The sequence below is a fragment of the Trachemys scripta genome, chromosome 13 (genome assembly GCF_013100865.1).
Source record: "Trachemys scripta elegans isolate TJP31775 chromosome 13, CAS_Tse_1.0, whole genome shotgun sequence".
In the NCBI taxonomy this organism is placed as follows: domain Eukaryota; kingdom Metazoa; phylum Chordata; order Testudines; family Emydidae; genus Trachemys; species Trachemys scripta.
Genome location: NC_048310.1, coordinates 39,351,293 through 39,370,066, shown reverse-complemented (window position 1 = coordinate 39,370,066; position 18,774 = coordinate 39,351,293). Strand labels below are relative to the sequence as shown.

The 18,774-nt window shown below is 55.9% G+C and overlaps 1 protein-coding gene across 1 annotated transcript; it reads right to left on the bottom strand.

The window, feature by feature from the left end:
- Window positions 1-3,945: 3,945 nt before the first annotated feature.
- Window positions 3,946-10,846, bottom strand: LOC117886779 (C-factor-like). The gene is made up of 6 exons (XM_034788825.1): window positions 10,504-10,846; window positions 9,943-9,994; window positions 8,135-8,322; window positions 5,147-5,305; window positions 4,630-4,749; window positions 3,946-4,160 (listed from the first exon to the last, which is right to left on the bottom strand). The coding sequence occupies exons 1-6, from the start codon at window positions 10,648-10,650 to the stop codon at window positions 4,047-4,049; spliced, it is 780 nt and encodes a 259-aa protein (XP_034644716.1). The 5' UTR covers window positions 10,651-10,846; the 3' UTR covers window positions 3,946-4,046.
- Between the last annotated feature and the right edge of the window lie 7,928 nt (window positions 10,847-18,774).

Here is an 18,774-nt window from a genome sequence, read left to right as displayed (position 1 = left end):
TGTTTTAAAAGCGGCCTTGAAGCACATCCACTTCCCAGTGTTTGCATTCGTCCTGTCTCCTCAAAAGAAGATACGTCCCAGCCCACGATAATACAGAAGCATTTATATTTTTAACACGACAACATCCTAAGATACTTGAGCTTAATTCAGTAAGGATTGGCATATCTGTCACACCAACGTGCATACTGGCTGAGCAGAGAAGGGTGGGCTTCGCTCCCCATCTCCGGGACCCACTGGGGCACCACTAGGCTCTTTGGGGGGAAGTGAACTGAGGTGTGGAGCTGAGAGCCCACGACACACAGGCAGTACAGAACGAGCCCCAGAGTTCACAAAGGGACGGAGGGTGTTTCCGCACTAGGGTTGGGACACGTTCCCGGTCCCTCAAGTGGCCATGCCCCCATGTCGGGGAAGGGGGAGGTGCTAAGGCGGCCACAAGTGTAGCCCGAAACAAGCCCCCCGTCCCCCTACGTTATTTGTCTGGCTGGAGGGACGGAGAGGTGAGGGCTGGTGCATCTCACACCCACAGACCCTTCTGTGCAAGGGGAGCTGAAGCTCTATGGGGAAGACGCCCTCCAGGAGAGACCACCACCAGCAGCAGCAGCTCCTTCTTCTCACCCCACAAGAGAACACTGGGCCCTACCCATCCCAGTGCTTAGCCTGTGGCCTCGGGAGCCCTGGCTGGGGCCGCAGAGAGCTGCCTGGACTTCTGCTGCTGGCTCCGGTCCTTGCTGCCCGAGCTCGCGTCGGCCGTACGGTCACCCAGCGGCATTTCCCCGTACTGCTGTCTGCCCGTCATGGGAGCATGTTTGAACACCGCATCAATCTGCTCCAAATGTCAGGGAGTGTTCCAGACATCCATGGGCAGAGCCTCTCGTCCTGGGGCCAGTCGGCACATCGAGCGGGGGACACGGAGCTGCTGGCCTCCCTTGATGGCACCATTAAACCCTGCAGCATAAGGACAGCCCCTGCTCCCCTGTCCAGTGGAGGGTAGCCCTGGCACCCTGCATGAGGGAAGAGAAGTCAGTGCTCTCCCTGCTGGGAGCCCGAGGCCCGTAGGACCCGCCAGAGGAGAAAAGAGACGAAAGGTTCATTCATCCCTGCCTCCTGCTTACATCCTGCACCCTCAAAGGTGGGCGAGAGAGGGCACCAGCCATCCACCCTCCCCTTCAATGGAGGAGGGGAGATACCTGGGGCAGGGGAGATCCCTAGACCTCCTGGCGTGATTGGGAGACTGGTGTATCGGGGGAATAGAGCCCCTGGCATGGCAGGGAAAAAGGGGATGGCAGGGATAGACATACACAGAATCTCAGGTGTGTGGGGGGAGAAACTGTAGGATTCTGGTATAGGGAAAGGGAGGGTCATAGAATATCAGGGTTGGAAGGGACCTCAGGAGATCATCTAGTCCAACCCCCTGCTCAAAGCAGGACCAATCCCCAGATAGATTTTTTTACCCCAGTTCCCTAAATGGCCCCCTCAAGGATTGAACTTGCAACCCTGGGTTTAGCAGGCCAATGCTCAAACCACTGAGCTATCCCTCCCCCCACGAAGCCCCTCCCATGGGAGGTAAGAGGGGGATGGAGGGCATGGGGGAGTGGTTATGGGGGTGCACTCAGAGCCCCTGCCATGGGAGGTAAGGGGGATGGGGGACATGGGGGAGTGCTTATGGGGGTGCACACAGAACCCCTGCCATGGGGGTGGGGGAGAACAGGGGTCTCTGGTATGGGGGAGAATAGGAGGGAGCACACAGAGCCTCTGGCAGGGGGGAGATTGGGGGAGTGCCAGGGAGTCTCTGAAATAGAGGGGATGGGAGGGGGCACCCAGAGAGCTTGTGGGTGGACTGGCGGGGCACTATCGTAACTTGGGCTTTCCTTGTTGGCCATATAAATGTCTGATGAAGTAGGTTATAGCCACGAAAGCTGATGCCCAAATAAATTTGTTAGTCAATAAGGTGCCACAAGGACTCCTTGGTTTTTTTTGCTCCCTCTTTGACTCCTGCTAACTCCCTGTGCCCAAGTCCTCATCCACAGCCGTGCAAAGCAGGGTGTTTGCTGCCTCCCAGAGGTGGGAGCCATGGACCCCTGCTCGGCCTGCACTCTGCACAGGTGGCAGTGAGGGCACAAGGTGACCGGCTGGGGGGAAGCCCCGGCCACAAGCGGTTTGTCTGACCATCCCTGGGGCTGGAGCTGTTCCCCACAGAGGAGAGGGCAGCGGCAGAGGGCTGGGTTTCTCCCTGCAAACAGGAAGCAAAGGGCAGAGTCTATAAATCTATGTTTTTACAAGAATGGAAGAATACAGCAGACAAGTACAAACCTGAAAGTCCCCAGCGTGTGCCAGGCCGTCAGTGATAAAGGTGCTGGAGGCCGATTAGAAAACTCAGTTCCTGGTGTGGGGTTCAGTAATCGCTCAGCCCAAGGTGCTGGAGAAATCCTCTGTATTCAGCCAGGCAGCTCCAACTCCCTCCGCCTCACAGGAGGAGGCTCGGCACCCCCTCCCCAGCCTGCTGTCCTGCGAGGCTAACCCAACCCACTGACAGGTACAAGTCCCCACCGCACCTGAGAGCTAAACTCAACTGCACGGGCAAACTGGAGCAACCCCCGCCCCTGGCTGGAGACACTGAGCCCCTTGCTCTGACACCACCTGCCAGAGCACCCAGCAGGAAGGGAGGGTCCCAGCTTCCAACCAGCCCAAACTGAGCAGCAGAACATTGTCCCGATCAGCTGGGAGCCAGTGACTCGTTCGCTTGGGCACTGGCATCCCCACGCCCTCAGCTAGCCCCAGCGTCAGGGTAAAATGGGTCCTGCAGAGCAGCTCATTTGAACCTCCTGTGCAGAGAGCCCTGCCAGCATGAGCCCTCTCGCCCTGCAGCTCCCTCCTGTCAGCCCTGGCCCGGCCCAGCATGGAGCTCCCTCCCTCCCGTGCGCGCACATGGGTAAATGCATAGCTCCATGCATGGCTCCAGCGTGGCTGCTGTCAAGGGCTGTGCCGTTCCGTACGACCAAGGCTGTGCTGGCAGCTTTGTATTGTTCCAAGTCAGGCCCCTGGCCCGTGCAGCACCTTGTCTTTGGGAGATTGGCTAACGGCTCTTGGAGCTTCACCCCCATCTCACCAATCCTGGGGACGAAGCTGCACGTGGTGCAGGAAGCGGGCCTGGCCCAACCCAGCCCGGCCCTGTGTCCTTTGTGTGTGGGGCTGAGAGAGGGCAGGGAAGAGTTTGCCATGTTCTTTGGAGAGCCAGTGCCAGTGTCTAGTTCCCAGCCCAGAAGCCAGAGGGGCTGCACGGTGGTGCGGGGGTCGAGGACCCGCCTGGCATGGACGCTCTGCCTGGTGTCAGGGGCGAGGCGCTGGGCAGAGACATTACAGGGGAGAGGCGCTCGATTATTGGCACAAGGTCCTTGGCAGCCAGCTGTAGCCAGGCAGAGAGCGGCTCTAACCCCACAGACTGCTGGGCAGGAGCCGAGCTGCACTAGACAGAGAATGGTTCTCCCAGCGTTGCCAGCCCCTCCTTCGTGGGCAGGTCTCAGAGAGCCCGTAGCTCCCGCTCTCACTCCAGCCCCCTGGCTCTGCCGTAGTACTGAGCCCGGGCTCTGGTCTCCATACGCTTAGGGCTGCCCCGGTGCCCCTGCAGCAGCTGGCATCTCAACTTGCTCTCCAGCAGCATCCCCAACCCCACCCCTGCCATTCGCTGGCTCCCTGCAGCCCGCTTTGTCTCTCCGACTCTTTCAGCAGGAAGTTTGAAACCAGCTTCCTGACCACCTGGCTCCTGCTGCCCTCCAGGTGCTGAGCTGCCCTGATCTCACTCACCACGATCCTGGCACCGGCACAGCACCGGCGTTGGGAGTCCAGCCTTTCTGCTCGGATGGACATAAGGGGGTTAGTGCTTGCCCAGCTTTCAGGCTGGCTAAATGGTACAAAACCAGCCTGTGGAGGCCAGGCCAGGCAGGGCTGTTGCGTTAGAACAGTGGGTTTATTTAGGACACCGGCACAACTGACGGCATGGTCACTGGAATGACCTGGCCCAGGGCTCCTGTTGCGTGGCCGGGGGCATCTCACCAGGGAAGAACTTTCCCTTCCCAGTTCACAAAGGCCCCGTTGTCCTTCTTGGAGAGTGTTGGAAGCACGTTCAGGATCCCTTGGACACTCATGTCCACCGTCAGTGGAGCCTGCAGGGGGCAAAGGAGAGTGAGGGGGAGAAGTCTGCCCTGGGGCTGGCCCAGGACACCAGGGGCTCAGGGGCCGGGCCAGGATCTGGAAAGGATCTCAGTAATCCCATTCTGCCCTCACTGGCAGTGAACGGGGGAGGCAGATCCCAGGCCAGTGTTTACAACAGACGACCAGCTCCTGCCCCCTCCACCTTCCCAAGGCAGCAGCTCGGCAGGATTTGCTGTGCAATGCGGAGCGCTGAAGGAACCATGGCACCAGCAGCCCCAGGAAGCAACGCCCAGGACACAGCACTGAATCCCCAGGGAGCTGGGTCCTGACGACCACCTCGCTGGGATGGGAGCCCCTGAATAGTGTCATCAATATGGGGAGGGTGATAAGGGAACGCGCTCCAGCGTAACCATTCCCCCTACGATGAACTTCTGCCCATGACATGTGGCTACGACTGGCCTCTCCCACGGAGGCACCTACCTGCTGGGAGGGTGAGCTCCCCATGTCAGTCTGCACCCAGCCAGGATGGACAGCGATGCTCAGGATCCCGTCTCCTCCATACCCCAAGGATTGGCACTTGGTGAGCATGTTCAGAGCAGCCTGTGGGCGAGACACCATGAGCAGAGACAGCAGCGCGTGAGGAGAGCAGGGACCCACCCCCAGGAGAAAGGTGAGCAAGGGGGGCAGCTGATGCAAGCTGCAGTGTGTGATTCTCTCCTTGGGGATGAGTCGCCACCTCTCACTGCAATGGGCCCACGTGCACGACCCAGAGTCCTGCTCCAAGGCTCAGGCTCTGGGGTCAGGTGACCAAGCATCATGTGACCCAGAGGCCGTGCTTCCCAGAAGAGGGAGCAGAGGGAGACTGGCCTGAACACTGGCCTGGCAGGTCAAATCTGGGGGATAAACTGGGGGGCAAGAAAGACTTTTCTTTCCCCTTCGCTGTAGCGGGACACAGGGGACGAGCGTGAACTCGTGCCCTGCTGAGCGCACCCCCTACCTTGCTGCACCGATAAGAGACGACTTGCCCCAACTGCCAGGCAAAGAGATTCGTGATGGAGCCGCCCTCACTGGACATGTTGACAATGGCCGCCTTGCTGCAGCTCAGCCCCGGTTGGGGGCTTCCCTGGGCAGCCTTCTTCAGCAAGGGCAGGAACGCCTGGCGGGAGGGGAGAAAAGAGCACCCCGGGGTCAGCTTAGGAGAAAGGACCCACATTCCTCTCTTCACCGGCGGACTCTGATTTGAATTGAAGTGCAACGCAGCACCGCCTGTGACCCCTCTGGTGGGCTGGGCCTGCTGCCCCTGGGCTATGCTCTCTCCCTGCCCTCCAACTTGTTCATAGTCTCAGTCCTGTTTGCAAGGCTGATTTCTAGGAGTTGGGGAATCCCATTCTGCCCTCGGTGGCGGTGAACGGAGGAGCCCGGTCCCAGGCCAGTAGAAAGTGGGTGAAAAGGGCTGCACCCCTGAGAGACAACCTAAGCCCCAGTGGAGACAGCGTGAGGTCAACGGAAGAATTCTTCCGTTGCCCTAGCTACCACCTGTCGGAGCAGTGGATTTATTACAGCGACAGACGAACCCTTTCGGCACCGCTTGTCGTGTATCAAGTGTAGATACAGCCGATCATATGGTGTTTCTCTACTTTAGAGCCCTGCAGAGTATCTTACGGGATTGTAGACACCCTCTAGATCAGGGGTTCTCAAACTGGGGGTCAGGACCCCCGAGGGGGTCACGAGGTTACTACATGGGGGGTCGCGAGCTGTCAGCCTCCACCCCAAACCCCACTTTGCCTCCAGCATTTATAATGGTGTTAAATATATCAAAAGTGTTTTTAATGTATAAGGGGGGTGGCACTCAGAGACTTGCTGTGTGAAGGGGTCCCCAGTACAGAAGTTTGAGAACCGCTGCTCTAGATCTATGCTAGACAGAGGCCTCGACTCGCTGACATGGAAGTATTTCCTCTGTAATACACTGAGCTGTACTTACAGCACACTGGGTAGGATGGTCAAATACCAGCAGCTTTGGCCTAACTCTGCTTCCATCCGTGTCAATGGGAGTTTTAGTGCTGAGGTATTAAGAGCCCAGTTAGGCCAATACAATTTGCTTCTTCAAATCCTACACGCAGTATAAAAGTAACAGCAAAAACTTGTGGGCGTAAACAGGATAAAATAGACCACCTATGATCAGAGCTAAGACAGCCTCGTCATTAACTGCCTTGTCCGATACCTTTCCCTACAGAAGGCTGGACTACTGGGGGAAGGGAAAGTACCTCGTACCTAGATGTTAACAAATAGATGCAAACACACACCTCAGTGACAACTTATCACAGTGCAAGGTTGGGATTTAGGTGCCCAACTCTCATTAACTGTCAATGGGATTTGTGTGCCCAACTCCTTTAACCACCTTTGAAAACCCCAGGCCTAGTGCACAGAGATAGAGCAGGCTAGTCCAACAATGGCATGAGTGTACAGACAAAGGCATGGGAATGATGCCATGGGGAACTAAGGGTGCAGGAAAAGTTATAGTTATATTTATCTGCTGGAGCAATAATAAGTGACCATATCACTGAAGAGCATCCTGTAAGGCACGTGTCCAGCGGGGCACAGTTAAGGTTGTATGGTTAGCCTTAACCTCTGATGAATTGCTCTTGTCTGGAGTGTCTTTCTCAGTCTGGCTGGGGACGCTCCCAAGGGTGACCACTTGTGACCTCCTCCCTGAAACTCATTTCCACCCATCACTGGTCCCATGCTGTCCAGTGGGGTGTCCTGGGCTCAGCTGCATGGTGAAGGCGGGTGACAAGAGGCCACTGAGGGATGCGGGAAGGAGAGGGTGCGACTGGGGGAGAAAGGGAAAGAGATTTGAAGTGCCTCCTCCCCAAAGTGACTCCTGCCCTGCCAGCTGGTGCCTGGAGCCTTAAAGCCACTTTAGACCTAGTTTCTAAATGGTTCAATTTGCCACATCCAGTTCCTGACACGAAGTGCCTTGAAAGGGGCTGTGGGCCCCGTGGTGCAGCTGAAAGGGCAGCAGCCGGGGGATGAAGGGTCCAGAAAAGCTCAGACAGAAACTAACAAGCAGGAACCGCATGCGGCACTGGAAGGAACCCTGGTCTTACTATGTTTTCCAGCCATTCTACTGGGACTATTTGTAATAGAGCAGGGCCGGTGCCCCTTTCATATAACAGGCCTCTGAGTGCGACCCCCCCTTAGCAATTAAAAACAGTTTTTAATGTATTTAACACCATTACCAATGCTGGAGGCAAAGCGGGGTTTGGGGTGGAGGCTGACAGCTCGCGACCCCCTGAGGGGTCCGTCCCCTGCTGCTCCCCCTCCCCCGCAGCCTCAGTGTGCTGTGCCACCGGCACTCTGGCCCGCTGCTCCTGCCAGGCAGCATGGTGGCATAGCTGCGAGGTCCTGCTGCTCTGAGCGGCGTGGTAAGAGGGTGGGGGGAGGGTGTGGATAGGGGTCAGGGCAGTCAGGGGACAGGGAGCAGGGGGTTTGGATGGGGGTGGGGTCCCAGGGGGGCGGTTGGCGTGGGGGTCTCGGGAGTGGGTGGTCAGGGGACAAGGAGCGGGGGAGGGGGTTGGATGGATCAGGGGGCAGATGGGGGTGGGGGCCAGGCTGTTTGGGGAGGCACAGCTTTCCCTACCCAGCCCTCCATAAAGTTTCGCAACCCCGTTGTGGCCCTCGGGCCAAAAAGTTTGCCCACCCCTGCTCTAGGGAGATGGCCTCTACTGCAGGAGCTGGACTCTTGGCTCAGACCCCACCGGGGCAGCGCTAGGGCCTCTAAGTCCATTTCTCGGGTGGTTACAGTCCCATAATGCACCTGACACGTACACTGTGATGAATGCTGCGCCCCAGCCCCCAAACACACACACACCAGGTTGGCTCATTGATCCAGGAACCAGAGCCCTGGGGGGGAGGGAAGAGTTCTGGCCTAAGCAAAGTCAAACCCCAGTGCAGCCGGCGACGTGCCCTCTCTCGGGGCCCTTACCTGGCTCACCAGCAGGGGCCCAGTCACGTTGGTTGCGTACACCAGGGACATGTCCTCCGGTGTCTCAGACTCTAATGTGCTCAGTCTCACTATCGCAGCGTTGTTTATCAACAGATTCAGCCCCGAGCCTTTCAGATGCTCCTCAACTCTGGCTGCTGCCGCCTTGATGCTGGCTGGGTTGGTAGCTTCTATAGAGACAGAGCCGGGGTTCAGGGGCGTGGTTCCTCCGCCCCGTAGCTAACCCCTCTCCCGGAGACACAAAGCCCAGGCTGCTCTACAGAGCCATGCTAACGACTCGGGAGCTCTAAACACAGCTAGCCAGAACTGGGCAGTGCCCTGGCAAGGGCAGACAGAGAGTGAAATCAGGGGGACCAGGGATCAGCTGGGCGAATGTAAAGCAGTGTGGCAGTGAGAGTGTTAATGGGGCAGGGGGAAGGGCGTGTTGGAACAACAGGATCTTCCCACTGGTGAGCAGGGTTTGAAATCTGCCCTCAGAGCTCTGGCAGGCCCGCCCTCAGCCAGCTTTCATCATCCCATGAGAACACCCTTTAGGGAAGAGCGCCCCGATGGCACAGTTGTTTGGCAGCATTTGAAACACGCCGATTTTTCCTTTTAAAAAGTGTTTGCAGCATTTTTTTTATCCGAACCATCAGCAGCATTTTTGGGTTACTGAAAAAGCTGGTTCAACAAAAGAGCTCGATAGTCATTTCGATAGGTCACCGAAAACATCAGACAAGCCAATCGATTTTCACTCTGAGTGCTGGCGTGACCCTCTGTGCGAAGTCACTATGCCACTCACTCAGATTTGGCCCCGCTCCCCCCAGCCTCGGTCATGTGAGCAGCACTCCAATCATCAGCAGGGTGAGCAGCTGGTCCCAGCAGATCCCAGGCATGGTGAGCGCACGTTATGGCTATTGACAGGGCCTGGGGTGCTCCCCCATGAATTCGGGCCCTGGCCATTGGCCTAGCTTGTTAATCTGCCCTAGCAGAATCCCGAGGCTGGGATTGGTTCCCACTATCCCATCCTGTGAGAGGCATCCCTGAGGCTAGCAGAGCTGTACATGAAACTGATTCCAAACTACCTAAAGGGGGTTCCAAAGAGGATGGATTTAGACTGTTCTCAGTGGTGGCAGATGACAGAACAAGGAGTAATGGTCTCAAGTTGCAGTGGGGGAGGTTTAGGTTGGATATTAGGAAACACTATTTCACTAGGAGGATGGTGAAGCACTGGAATGGGTTACCTAGGAAGGTGGTGGAATCTCCATCCTTAGAGGTTTTTAAGGCCCGGCTTGAGAAAGCCCTGGCTGGGATGATTTAGTTGGTGTTGGTCCTGCTTTGAGCAGGGGGTTGGACTAGATATCTCCTGAGGTCTCTTCCGTTCCAACCTACTCTTCTATCATTCTATGAGTCTATGAAAGCAAATCTGTCTCCAACAGAGAGAGGCCTGTTCAGACCCAAACCAGCCAGGCTCATGCATGGCACAGGCAGCCCCTGACTCAATCAAAACCATCCCTTCCCTGCCAGTCTGGCACGCGGGGCAATCTGCAGATACCAGGAACTTCCTGGGCCTCCTCCTGACCAAGCCCGCAGAGCCTGAGTGGGACGTGGGAGACCTGGGAGTTGCTCTGCTGAGATGGGTGGGCGCTAGGCACCCTCCCCTTCACTAACACCTAGGCAGGAATAAAACTAACAGTGGCTCCCAACAAGGCAAGGAACAGGAACACAGAGACAGGGGGACAGGGAACGGGGAACAAAGGGACCCAGAACAAGGGAGCCTCAGCTCTCTGGGCCCAGGGCAGGGCACCCACCTAGCGCAATGATCGCCAGGTTTGGATGCCTGGATGCCAAGGTCTTTAATTCCTGAAAAAGAAGAAAGTCGATGATTATTGACAGAGCCCCCAGCCCGCAGGGACGGTCAGGCCGGGCACAGTTCAGCTCCCTGCTGCTACCCCGGACCAAGTAAAGATCTCATTGCTTGACTGCAAAGCTCCCATGCGCAGGGTCCAGCCCTGGCTTCCGGGGTCTGCATCCTGGGTGTTTAAAACGCCATCGTCTAGCTCAGTGCAGTCAAGTCAGGGACACGTTCCCCTGTTCCCTTTAGGAGACAGGCACAACGCAGTGCAGGCATCACCCACCTGTGCTCCCCACCCTCTCCCTCCATGGCTCTGCTAGCTTTGCATGTGAACTCGGCCCCAGCCAGCGTGGCTGCCTTATGCGCCAGGGAGTGTCAGCCTGGAGCAGGGTCTGAAAGCCCCTCCTGCATGGGCCTGTTGCTTTTGGCTCTAAGTGCTGGGAGGCTGGAAGCCCCTCACTTAGATTCCCCCCCCACCATGTACAGCTAACTCCATCTCACCTCGCCCCGCTCTCACCTGCACTCGCTCTCCCTCCGGGTCCCGGCAGGTCGCAAAGACCCACTCCGGTGGGTTTGATTTCCCCAGCAACTGCTTGACAAGGCCCAGGCCGATTCCCCGATTGGCCCCAGTCACCAGAACGCTGCGGACATTAAAGCCAGCCATGGTCCCTCGCCTGCCTCTGCCCCAGCTGGCAGTGCCTCTACTCAGGGAGAGCTGGGCTAGTTCTAGCCCGCACGTCCCCTGCACCCGGGGTTACACAGCGTCTGACTCCTGGGTGCCAGCTCCCTGATTCTACACCAAGGCCTGGGCCTGCCCCGAGCAGGGTCAAACCGACCGAAGCTGAGCAGAGGCTCCCCCTGCAGGGCTATGGGAGTCACCATGGATTGGAGGAGCTCCCCGGAAGGGAGGAGCTGTGAAGTGCAGAAAAGGAGATGGGTGGGGGCAGGCTGCTAGGAAGCTATGGGGATCGGGTGGACTCGTGCAATTTCACGGGGTGACCTTTAAACTGGGCAGGGTTTGCAATCTCTCACTGAAGTGATAAGAATTTGGGCAAGTTAATATTCAACATGGTGAAACTCATTCTCCACTCCCCTGACTTGGTTGAGCTGCGTGGCACCTAGAAATGGCTTTCAGGGGCTGTGGAACGTAGGTTGACACAGAAATGATCTGTTATAAGGTACCTGCAGGGCAAGAACCCTACATTTTATGGCCCCATGAAGAGTGGGGAAAAGCCAGGCTGTGCAGCACACTGCACATATGTCATGGTCTCAATTTTACATTGTCCACAGTTAGTGCATCAACATTATGTGTAACATTAACTCCACCCAGGCACGCAGCGGGCTTCTGAGTTGAGGCTTTGACCTGTGAGCACCCCCAACACAAAAGAATTGAAATTGGTGATTAGCCAGTAAACACTGGAAAACACTGGAAGTGGTTCCTTGTATCTAAGGGCTGGTCGACACAGTGCAGTAATGTGAACTAAGACTCTGCATTTTCTGAAGTGCACTGACGTGCTGCACACTAATTCATCTGCTGATACACACTAATGGGCCTCGAGTGTGTTTAATGTAATGAAACAGTGTTAGTGTGCAACGCACTAGGGACTATTAGGGGGAGCTCAGTCATTCCCCTATGTCCTGCTGTATGTTACTCATTCCAGTAGACACAAAGAGAAAGCCCCAACCCCCCAACCCCCCCTCCTCCCCCGATTTTTGTATGTCTACGTCAAATTCAAAAATTGTTAGAAATAAAACCTGAAAATGAAATGAGTATAACCCTGCCCCCCCAGACAGAAGCTCTAGGCCTATGACCCAGCACGACACACTAAGCTATATAGTTAATCAAAAAGCACAGGAGGACTTGTGGCACCTTAGAGACTAATGAATTTATTTGAGCATAAGCTTTCGTGGACTACAGCCCACTTCTTCGGATGCGTAGAACGGAACACACAGACAGAAGATATTTATACATACAGAGAACATGGAAAGGTGGGTGTAGCCAGACCAACTGTAAGAGGCCAATCAATTGAGATGAGCTATCATCAGCAGGAGAGAAAAAAACCTTTGAAGTGATAATCGAGATGACCCATAGAAGATGTGAAGATATTTTAACGTATTTTAACATGAGGAAATAGATTCAATTATGCTCAAATAAATTTGTTAGGCTCTAAGGTGCCACAAGTCCTCCTGTTCTTTTTGCAGATACAGACTAACACGGCTGCTACTCTGAAACCTGTCATAGTTAATCAAGAATCTCCTCCTAGGATGCAATTTGCTGGAGCAGCCCCTATTTTGAGGATCTGAGCTACTGCCTGATTACCTCCTTGCCTCTGTAACTTTAATTCTCTGCCCTTTACTCTGCATAACCAGCTCTTTGCATTTAACTCCCTTGAAAGGAGAAAGAAAATAAAAAGCCAATAATTACTCAAGAATTGGAGCATTTCAAGAGCCAGACAATTTAAGTGACAACACCCACCAGCCCCTCCTCTGTGCCCACCCAGCTGCTCAGAGCTGTGTATCCTGTCAACTCAAGCCCACTCCCTGCATGGCAGGCAAGAGTGATAAGGTGGTTACACATCTGGGCCTGGCTCTGTTCATTGTCCACCCCCAGATCCCCTTGAGTACAGCAACCTCACCACAGCAATCAGTGAGAAGCTGTGAGGGAATGCACTCCTATACTCCCACCCTACACCCAGAGTGTGCCGTGTGAGGGGGTCACCGTGCCCCAGTGAGTCACAACTGAGAATACCAAATTCAGGACAAACCGCTGAGAAATAGGGCAGGACACCCCACCCCACCCCAACTGGTGGTTGGTTATTCTTCTATAAGATATACCCAACCAGCAACAAAAGTAAACTTGTGTCTCAGCACACTGGCTAACAAGAGGTCAGAAAAGCAGGTATCCCAGTCTCTGTAACACCACCAAAAACACTAGACTTAATGATGAGTGATTATTTAAATCCAATTTCATCAACCAAAGTATTTTACTGATCCCAAAAGACTAGCTACATACCCAGATCAACATATAACTCAGATCTTACCCAATAATCATGCTGTTGCCAATCCTTTAGTATCTAATTTATAAAAAGAAAGAGGTGAGAGTTAAAATTGGTTAAAGGAATCAAATACAGACAATAATCGCAAGGTTCTTGGCTTAGGCTTGTAGCAGTGATGGAATAAACTGCTGGCTTATTAAGTCTCTGGTTGCTCCCAAATCATTGGAAGGTCCCCAGTCCCTTGGTTAGAATGCCCCCATTAGTATAAGTATCGTATAAGTCAGGACGGACAAACCTTTTGGCCTGAGGGCCACATCAGATTTCCAAAATAGTATGGAGGGCTGGTTAGGGTAACCTGTGCCTCCCCAAACAGCCAGGCGTGGCCCAGCCCCCACCCCCATCTGACCCCCCCTGCATCGTGCCCCCTGATGGCCCCCCTGGGACTCCTGCCCCATCCAACCCCCCCTGTTCCCTATCCCCTGATGCCCCCCCCAGGACTCCTGCCCCATATCCTGACTCCCCCCCCTGGGATCCCTGCTGCAGCCAACCACCCCTTCTCCCCGTGCCCTGACTGCCCCCGGAACCCCTGCCCCTGACTGCGCCCTGCCGCCCCATCCAGCCCCCCCTCCTTCCTGACTTCCCCCTGGGACCCCTGCCCCCATTCAACCCGTTCCCCACCCTCTGATCGCCTCGATCCCTATCCACACCCCCACACCCTGACCACCTCCCCGAACTCCCCTGCCCTCTATCCAACCCCCCCCTGCTCCCTGCCCCCCTACCGCGCTGCCTGGAGCACCAAGACAGGCAGCCGCGCTGCCCGGCTGGAGCCAGCCATGCCACCGCACAGCACAGAGCACCGGATCAGGCCGGTCTCTGCAGCCCCGCCACCCAGAGCATTGCGCCAACGGCGCAGTGAGCTGAGGCTGCGGGGAGGGGGAACAGTGGGGGAGGGGTTGGGGGCTAGCCTCCCGGGCCAGGAGCTCAGGGGCTGGGCAGGAGGGTCCCGCGGGCCAGACGTGGCCTGCGGGCCACAGTTTGCCCACCTCTGGTATAAGTCATATAACAGGTAAGTTGCCACTTCCAACAGATAAACTGCTATTCTCCACATTATAATGTTCTACGCTCTACGATTCTGGGGGGACGGCATGGTCACCTGTGCTGCTGAGTGCTGCTGAGCTCGCCACGCTGACCAAACAAGAAATGAAATTCAGAAGTTCGCGGGGCTTTTCCTGTGTACCTGGCTAGTGCATCAGAGTTCAAAGTGCTGTTCAGAGCAGTCAGAATGGAGCACTCTGGGATAGCTCCCGGAGGCCAATACCATTGATTTGCGTCCACACTACCCCAAATTCGACCCAGCAAGGTCGATTTTAGCACTACTCCCCTCGTCGGGGAGGAGTACAGAAGTCGATTTTAAGAGCCCTTTAGGTCGACGGAAAGGGGTTGGTTGTGTGGACGCAGTCATTTTTAACTCAACCTAACCCCGTAGTGTAGACCAGGGCTAAGTGTGCCTTTAGCCAGAATCCACCTTGAATGGAATGGTGTTAAACGTGAAGTTATAGTTGGTGTAAGGAAGCTATTGCCTAAGGATCTTTTGATTGGGGATGATATATTTGAGCTCGAGCTTAAGTCTGTTCACTTTTGCCTTAGCTTCTAGCTCCTGCAATCGAATATACGCCATTCTCTTTCCATATCAGTTATTTTTTGCTTTTCCAGCAACTGAAGATATGCCACTCTTTGTTCAAACTGCTTCCTTATCGCTGGCAACTGGCCCAGAGTCCTCCCTTTGTGAGTGATGGGGGAAGTGGGGCAAGGGCTTCTTGAACTGAGCTGCTCCTGTTTGCTCATGCACACAGGTAGCTGAGTTTTGCACACACAAGTTCTCCAGGTAGCCAGCGCTCCGTGAGGACTTTGGGCCAGGTTGCCAAGAAAAAACAACTTCCCTCTCTCCAATATCAGCAGCTGAAGGCTCCATTTTGTTCTCACACAATGCAATATTTGCACTGAGTGTAGAGTTTGGGCTGCTTATGGGGGTGTTGAGACCCACACATCTCTCTCTGTTAGGTATGCAGAGCAGGCGTGGGTTTGCGGTACTCTTACTGAGGCCTTCTCAGGCCTGATCTACACTAGGAGGTTATGTCGAATTTAGCAGCGTTAAATCGAATTAACCCGGCACTCGTCCACACAACGAAGCTATTTAGTTCAACATAGAGGTCTCTTAAATTTGATTTCTGTACTCCTCCCCAACAAGGGGAGTAGCGCTAAATTCAACATGGCCATGTCGAATTAGGGTAGGTGTGGATGGAAATCGACGCTAATAGCTCCAGGAGCTATCCCACAGTGCACCACTCTGTTGACGCTCTGGACAGCAGTCCGAGTTCGGATGCTCTGACCAGCCACACAGGAAAAGCCCCGGGAAAATTTTAATTCCTTTTCCTGTCTGGCCAGTTTGAATCTCATTTCCTGTTTGGATATCGTGGCGAGCTCAGCAGCACTGGCAACGATGCAGAGTTCTCCAGCAGAGGTGACCATGCAATCGCAGAATAGAAAGAGGGCCCCAGCACGGACTGATCGGGAAATCTTGGATCTGATCGCTGTGTGGGGCAATGAGTCCATGCTTTCGGAGCTGCGATCGAAAAGACAGACTGCAAAGATCTACGAGAAGATCTCAAAAGCCATGACAGAGAGAGGATACAGCCAGGATGCAACGCAGTGCCGCGTGAAAATCAAGGAGCTGAGACAAGCATACCAGAAGACCAAAGAGTCAAACTGACGCTCCAGATCCCAGCCCCAGACATGCCGTTTCTACGAGGCACTGCATTCCATTCTAGGTGCGGCCGCCACCACTACCCCACCACTGACCGTGGACTCTGAGGATGGGATATTGTCGATGGCCGCTTCCTCGGACATGTTAGCGGATGGGGAAGATGAGGAAGGTGAGGAGGAGGACGAGGCAGTCAACAGTGCTTACAACGCTGATTTCCCAGACAGCCAGGATCTCTTCATCACCCTCACAGAGATCCCCTACCAACCCTCCCCACGCGTTAACCAAGACCCTGAATCAGGGGAAGGATCAGTCGATAAGTGTTTTAAACATGTAAACATTTATTTTGAACAGAACAGGAATATTAACAATGGGTTTTTCATGATTTGTTTGCCCTAGGCGCTTAACGTTTTAGTCCTTGCAAGTGCAACTGCTGCAAAAGAATCTAACAATGTCCGGTTTATCATGATTAGTTTGCCCTAGGCACTCTACTTTTTAGTCCTTGCCAGTGCAGCTACTGGAAAAGAAGGTCTATATGTCCGGGGATAGAGCTGAAATCCTCATGGGACATCTCCACGAAGCTCTCCTGGAGATAATTGAAAAGCCTTTGCATGAGGTTCCTGGGGAGAGCGGCCTTATTGTGTCTTCCGTGGTAGGAAACTTTTCCTCGCCAGGCTATCATCAAGTACTCTGGGATCATTGCCTTGCAGAGCATGGCAGCATACGGCCCTGGTTTTTGCTGGCTTTCACGCAGCATGCGTTCTTTCTCGGTCTCAGAAATTCTCAGCAGAGTGATGTCACTCATGGTGACCTGCTTAGAATTAGGGGAATGTTACTATTGGGACTGCTTGCCTGTTCTTTTACAGAACTGTCACCGGCGGTTTACCGCCACGCGGTGGAGGCAGGAGTAGGGTGACCAGATGTCCCGATTTTATTGGGACTGTCCCGATATTTCCTTGTTTGTCCTGCATCCCGACCGACGTGCGGTCGGGACACTGGACAAACAAGGAAATGCGCCGGAGCCTGGAGCCCGGAAGTGCTCGCGCCCCCCCCGCCCCGACTCCACCCCCTCCTCCCCCGATTGGCTCCCTGCCCGAATCCCCGCCTCTTCCCCAGGCTCACCATTCCCCCTCCCTCCACAAGCGCTGGAGGGAGGCCCGGGAGACGCAGGGGGAGTGCGGGGCCGGGGTGAGTAAGAGTTCGGCCTGGCCCCGAGCAGGCAGGACTCAGTCGGGCGGTAGGGAGAGGAGGGGGGCGGCCCGCGGGGCCAGGCGGCGGCTGTTCTCACCCCCGGGCAGTGGGACTCGGGAGCAGCCGCTGCTGCAGCTCCCAGTGCCGCGGGGGAGGAAGCGGCCATGGCGCTCGGCGGCTGCGGCTCTGGCGCCCCCGAACCCCCCAGCCTGGGCCTGCTGCGGGGACCCAGCAGTGCGCACGGCTGCGCCCAGCCCCTGGCCAGTCGCGTCTGGGCTGCCCAGCTGGTGCAATCCCGCGGCAGCCCCGGAGTGGGGGCAGCAGGCCCCAGCCCCCCCATCCCGCTCGGGTCCCGCAGGGGAACGAACGGGGCTGGGCTGCCGATGCCTCTGCCCCGGGGCCGCCGCGGGATAGCACCAGCTGGGCAGCAGCCCAGACGCGACTGGCCAGGGGCTGGGCACAGCGTGCGCGCTGCTGGGTCCCCGCAGCAGGCCCCGGCTCGGGGGGTTCGGGGGCGCCAGAGCCGCAGCCGCCGAGCGCCATGGCCGCTTCCTCCCCCCGCGGCAGTGGGAGCTGCAGCAGCGACTGCTCCCGAGTCCCGCTGGCCGGGGGTGAGAACAGCCGCCGCCTGGCCCTGTGGGCCGTCCCCCTCCTCTCCCTACCACCCAACTGAGTCCTGCCTGCTCGGGGCCAGGCCGAACTCTTACTCACCCCGGCCCCGCACTCCCTCTGAGTCTCCCGGGCCTCCCTCCAGCGCTTGTGGAGGAAGCGTGTTTTTTTTTTTTGCCACGCCCCCCTGCCACGCCCCCCCCGCGTCACCCTCCCTCCCTCCCCCCGCGTCCCGATATTTGACTTGAGTGATCTGGTCACCCTAGGCGGGAGAGGGGCAGCATATAAGGATCTTTCCCGGAGACTGCCGCGAGGGGGTGGGACAGGGGCAGAGTTCATGCTTGCCGGATTGCTGGCAGCAGGAACTGCCCAACGATAGAAGCATTGCTTTGAACGTGAAAGGAGGGCACTGCTCTAATTTAAGTTTTAAGCAGACAAAAGTCTACGGCTTACCATGTCAGCCTTCTACCCGAATTCCGCTGTCCTGCTCCGCTTGTCTGATCCCCACTGCAAGACCCCAGGCACTGAATGCAAAGGCCGAAAATTCGACCTTGTCCTGAGTGCACCTGTGATAGGTTCTGTGCATGGTCTTGTTCACAGAGAAAGACTATGTTCATTGTTCACAAAAAATTATCTTTGTGAGGAATTCACTCCCTTTTTCCCATCCCACAGCTGCGACTGTCTCCCGACCTACCCTGGCATCCCCCTCGCAGAGGCTGGCGCAGATTAGGCGGAGAAAGAAAAGGACACGGGACGACATGTTCTCAGAATTTATGGGCTGTTTCCGAGCCGATGAGGCCCAGCAGACCCAGTGGAGGGAGAACATGTCGCAATACCAGCGAGCACACAGCGAACGGGAGGAGAGGTGGTGGCAGGAAGACCAGCAGGTGACTCAAACGCTGCTTGGACTAATGAGGGAGCAAACGGACACGCTCCGGCGCCTTGTGGATGGTCTGCAGGACCGGAGGCAGGAGGACAGAGCCCCGCTGCAGTCTATCTCTAACGGCCCTCCCCCGCCACAAACTCCCATACCCCCCTCACCCAAAGTCCCAAGAAGGAGGGGCAGCAGGGGCCGTGAAAACTGTCACTCCACCCCTGCAGACTGCTCAAGTACCAGAAGGCTCTCATTCCCAAAAATTTGATAAGTCCTTTCCTTCCCGCCTCACTCAAGCCCCCGTCCCAGTTTCATCCCCTAACTGTGTAGTTGCTAATAAAAGATACGTTTCTGTTA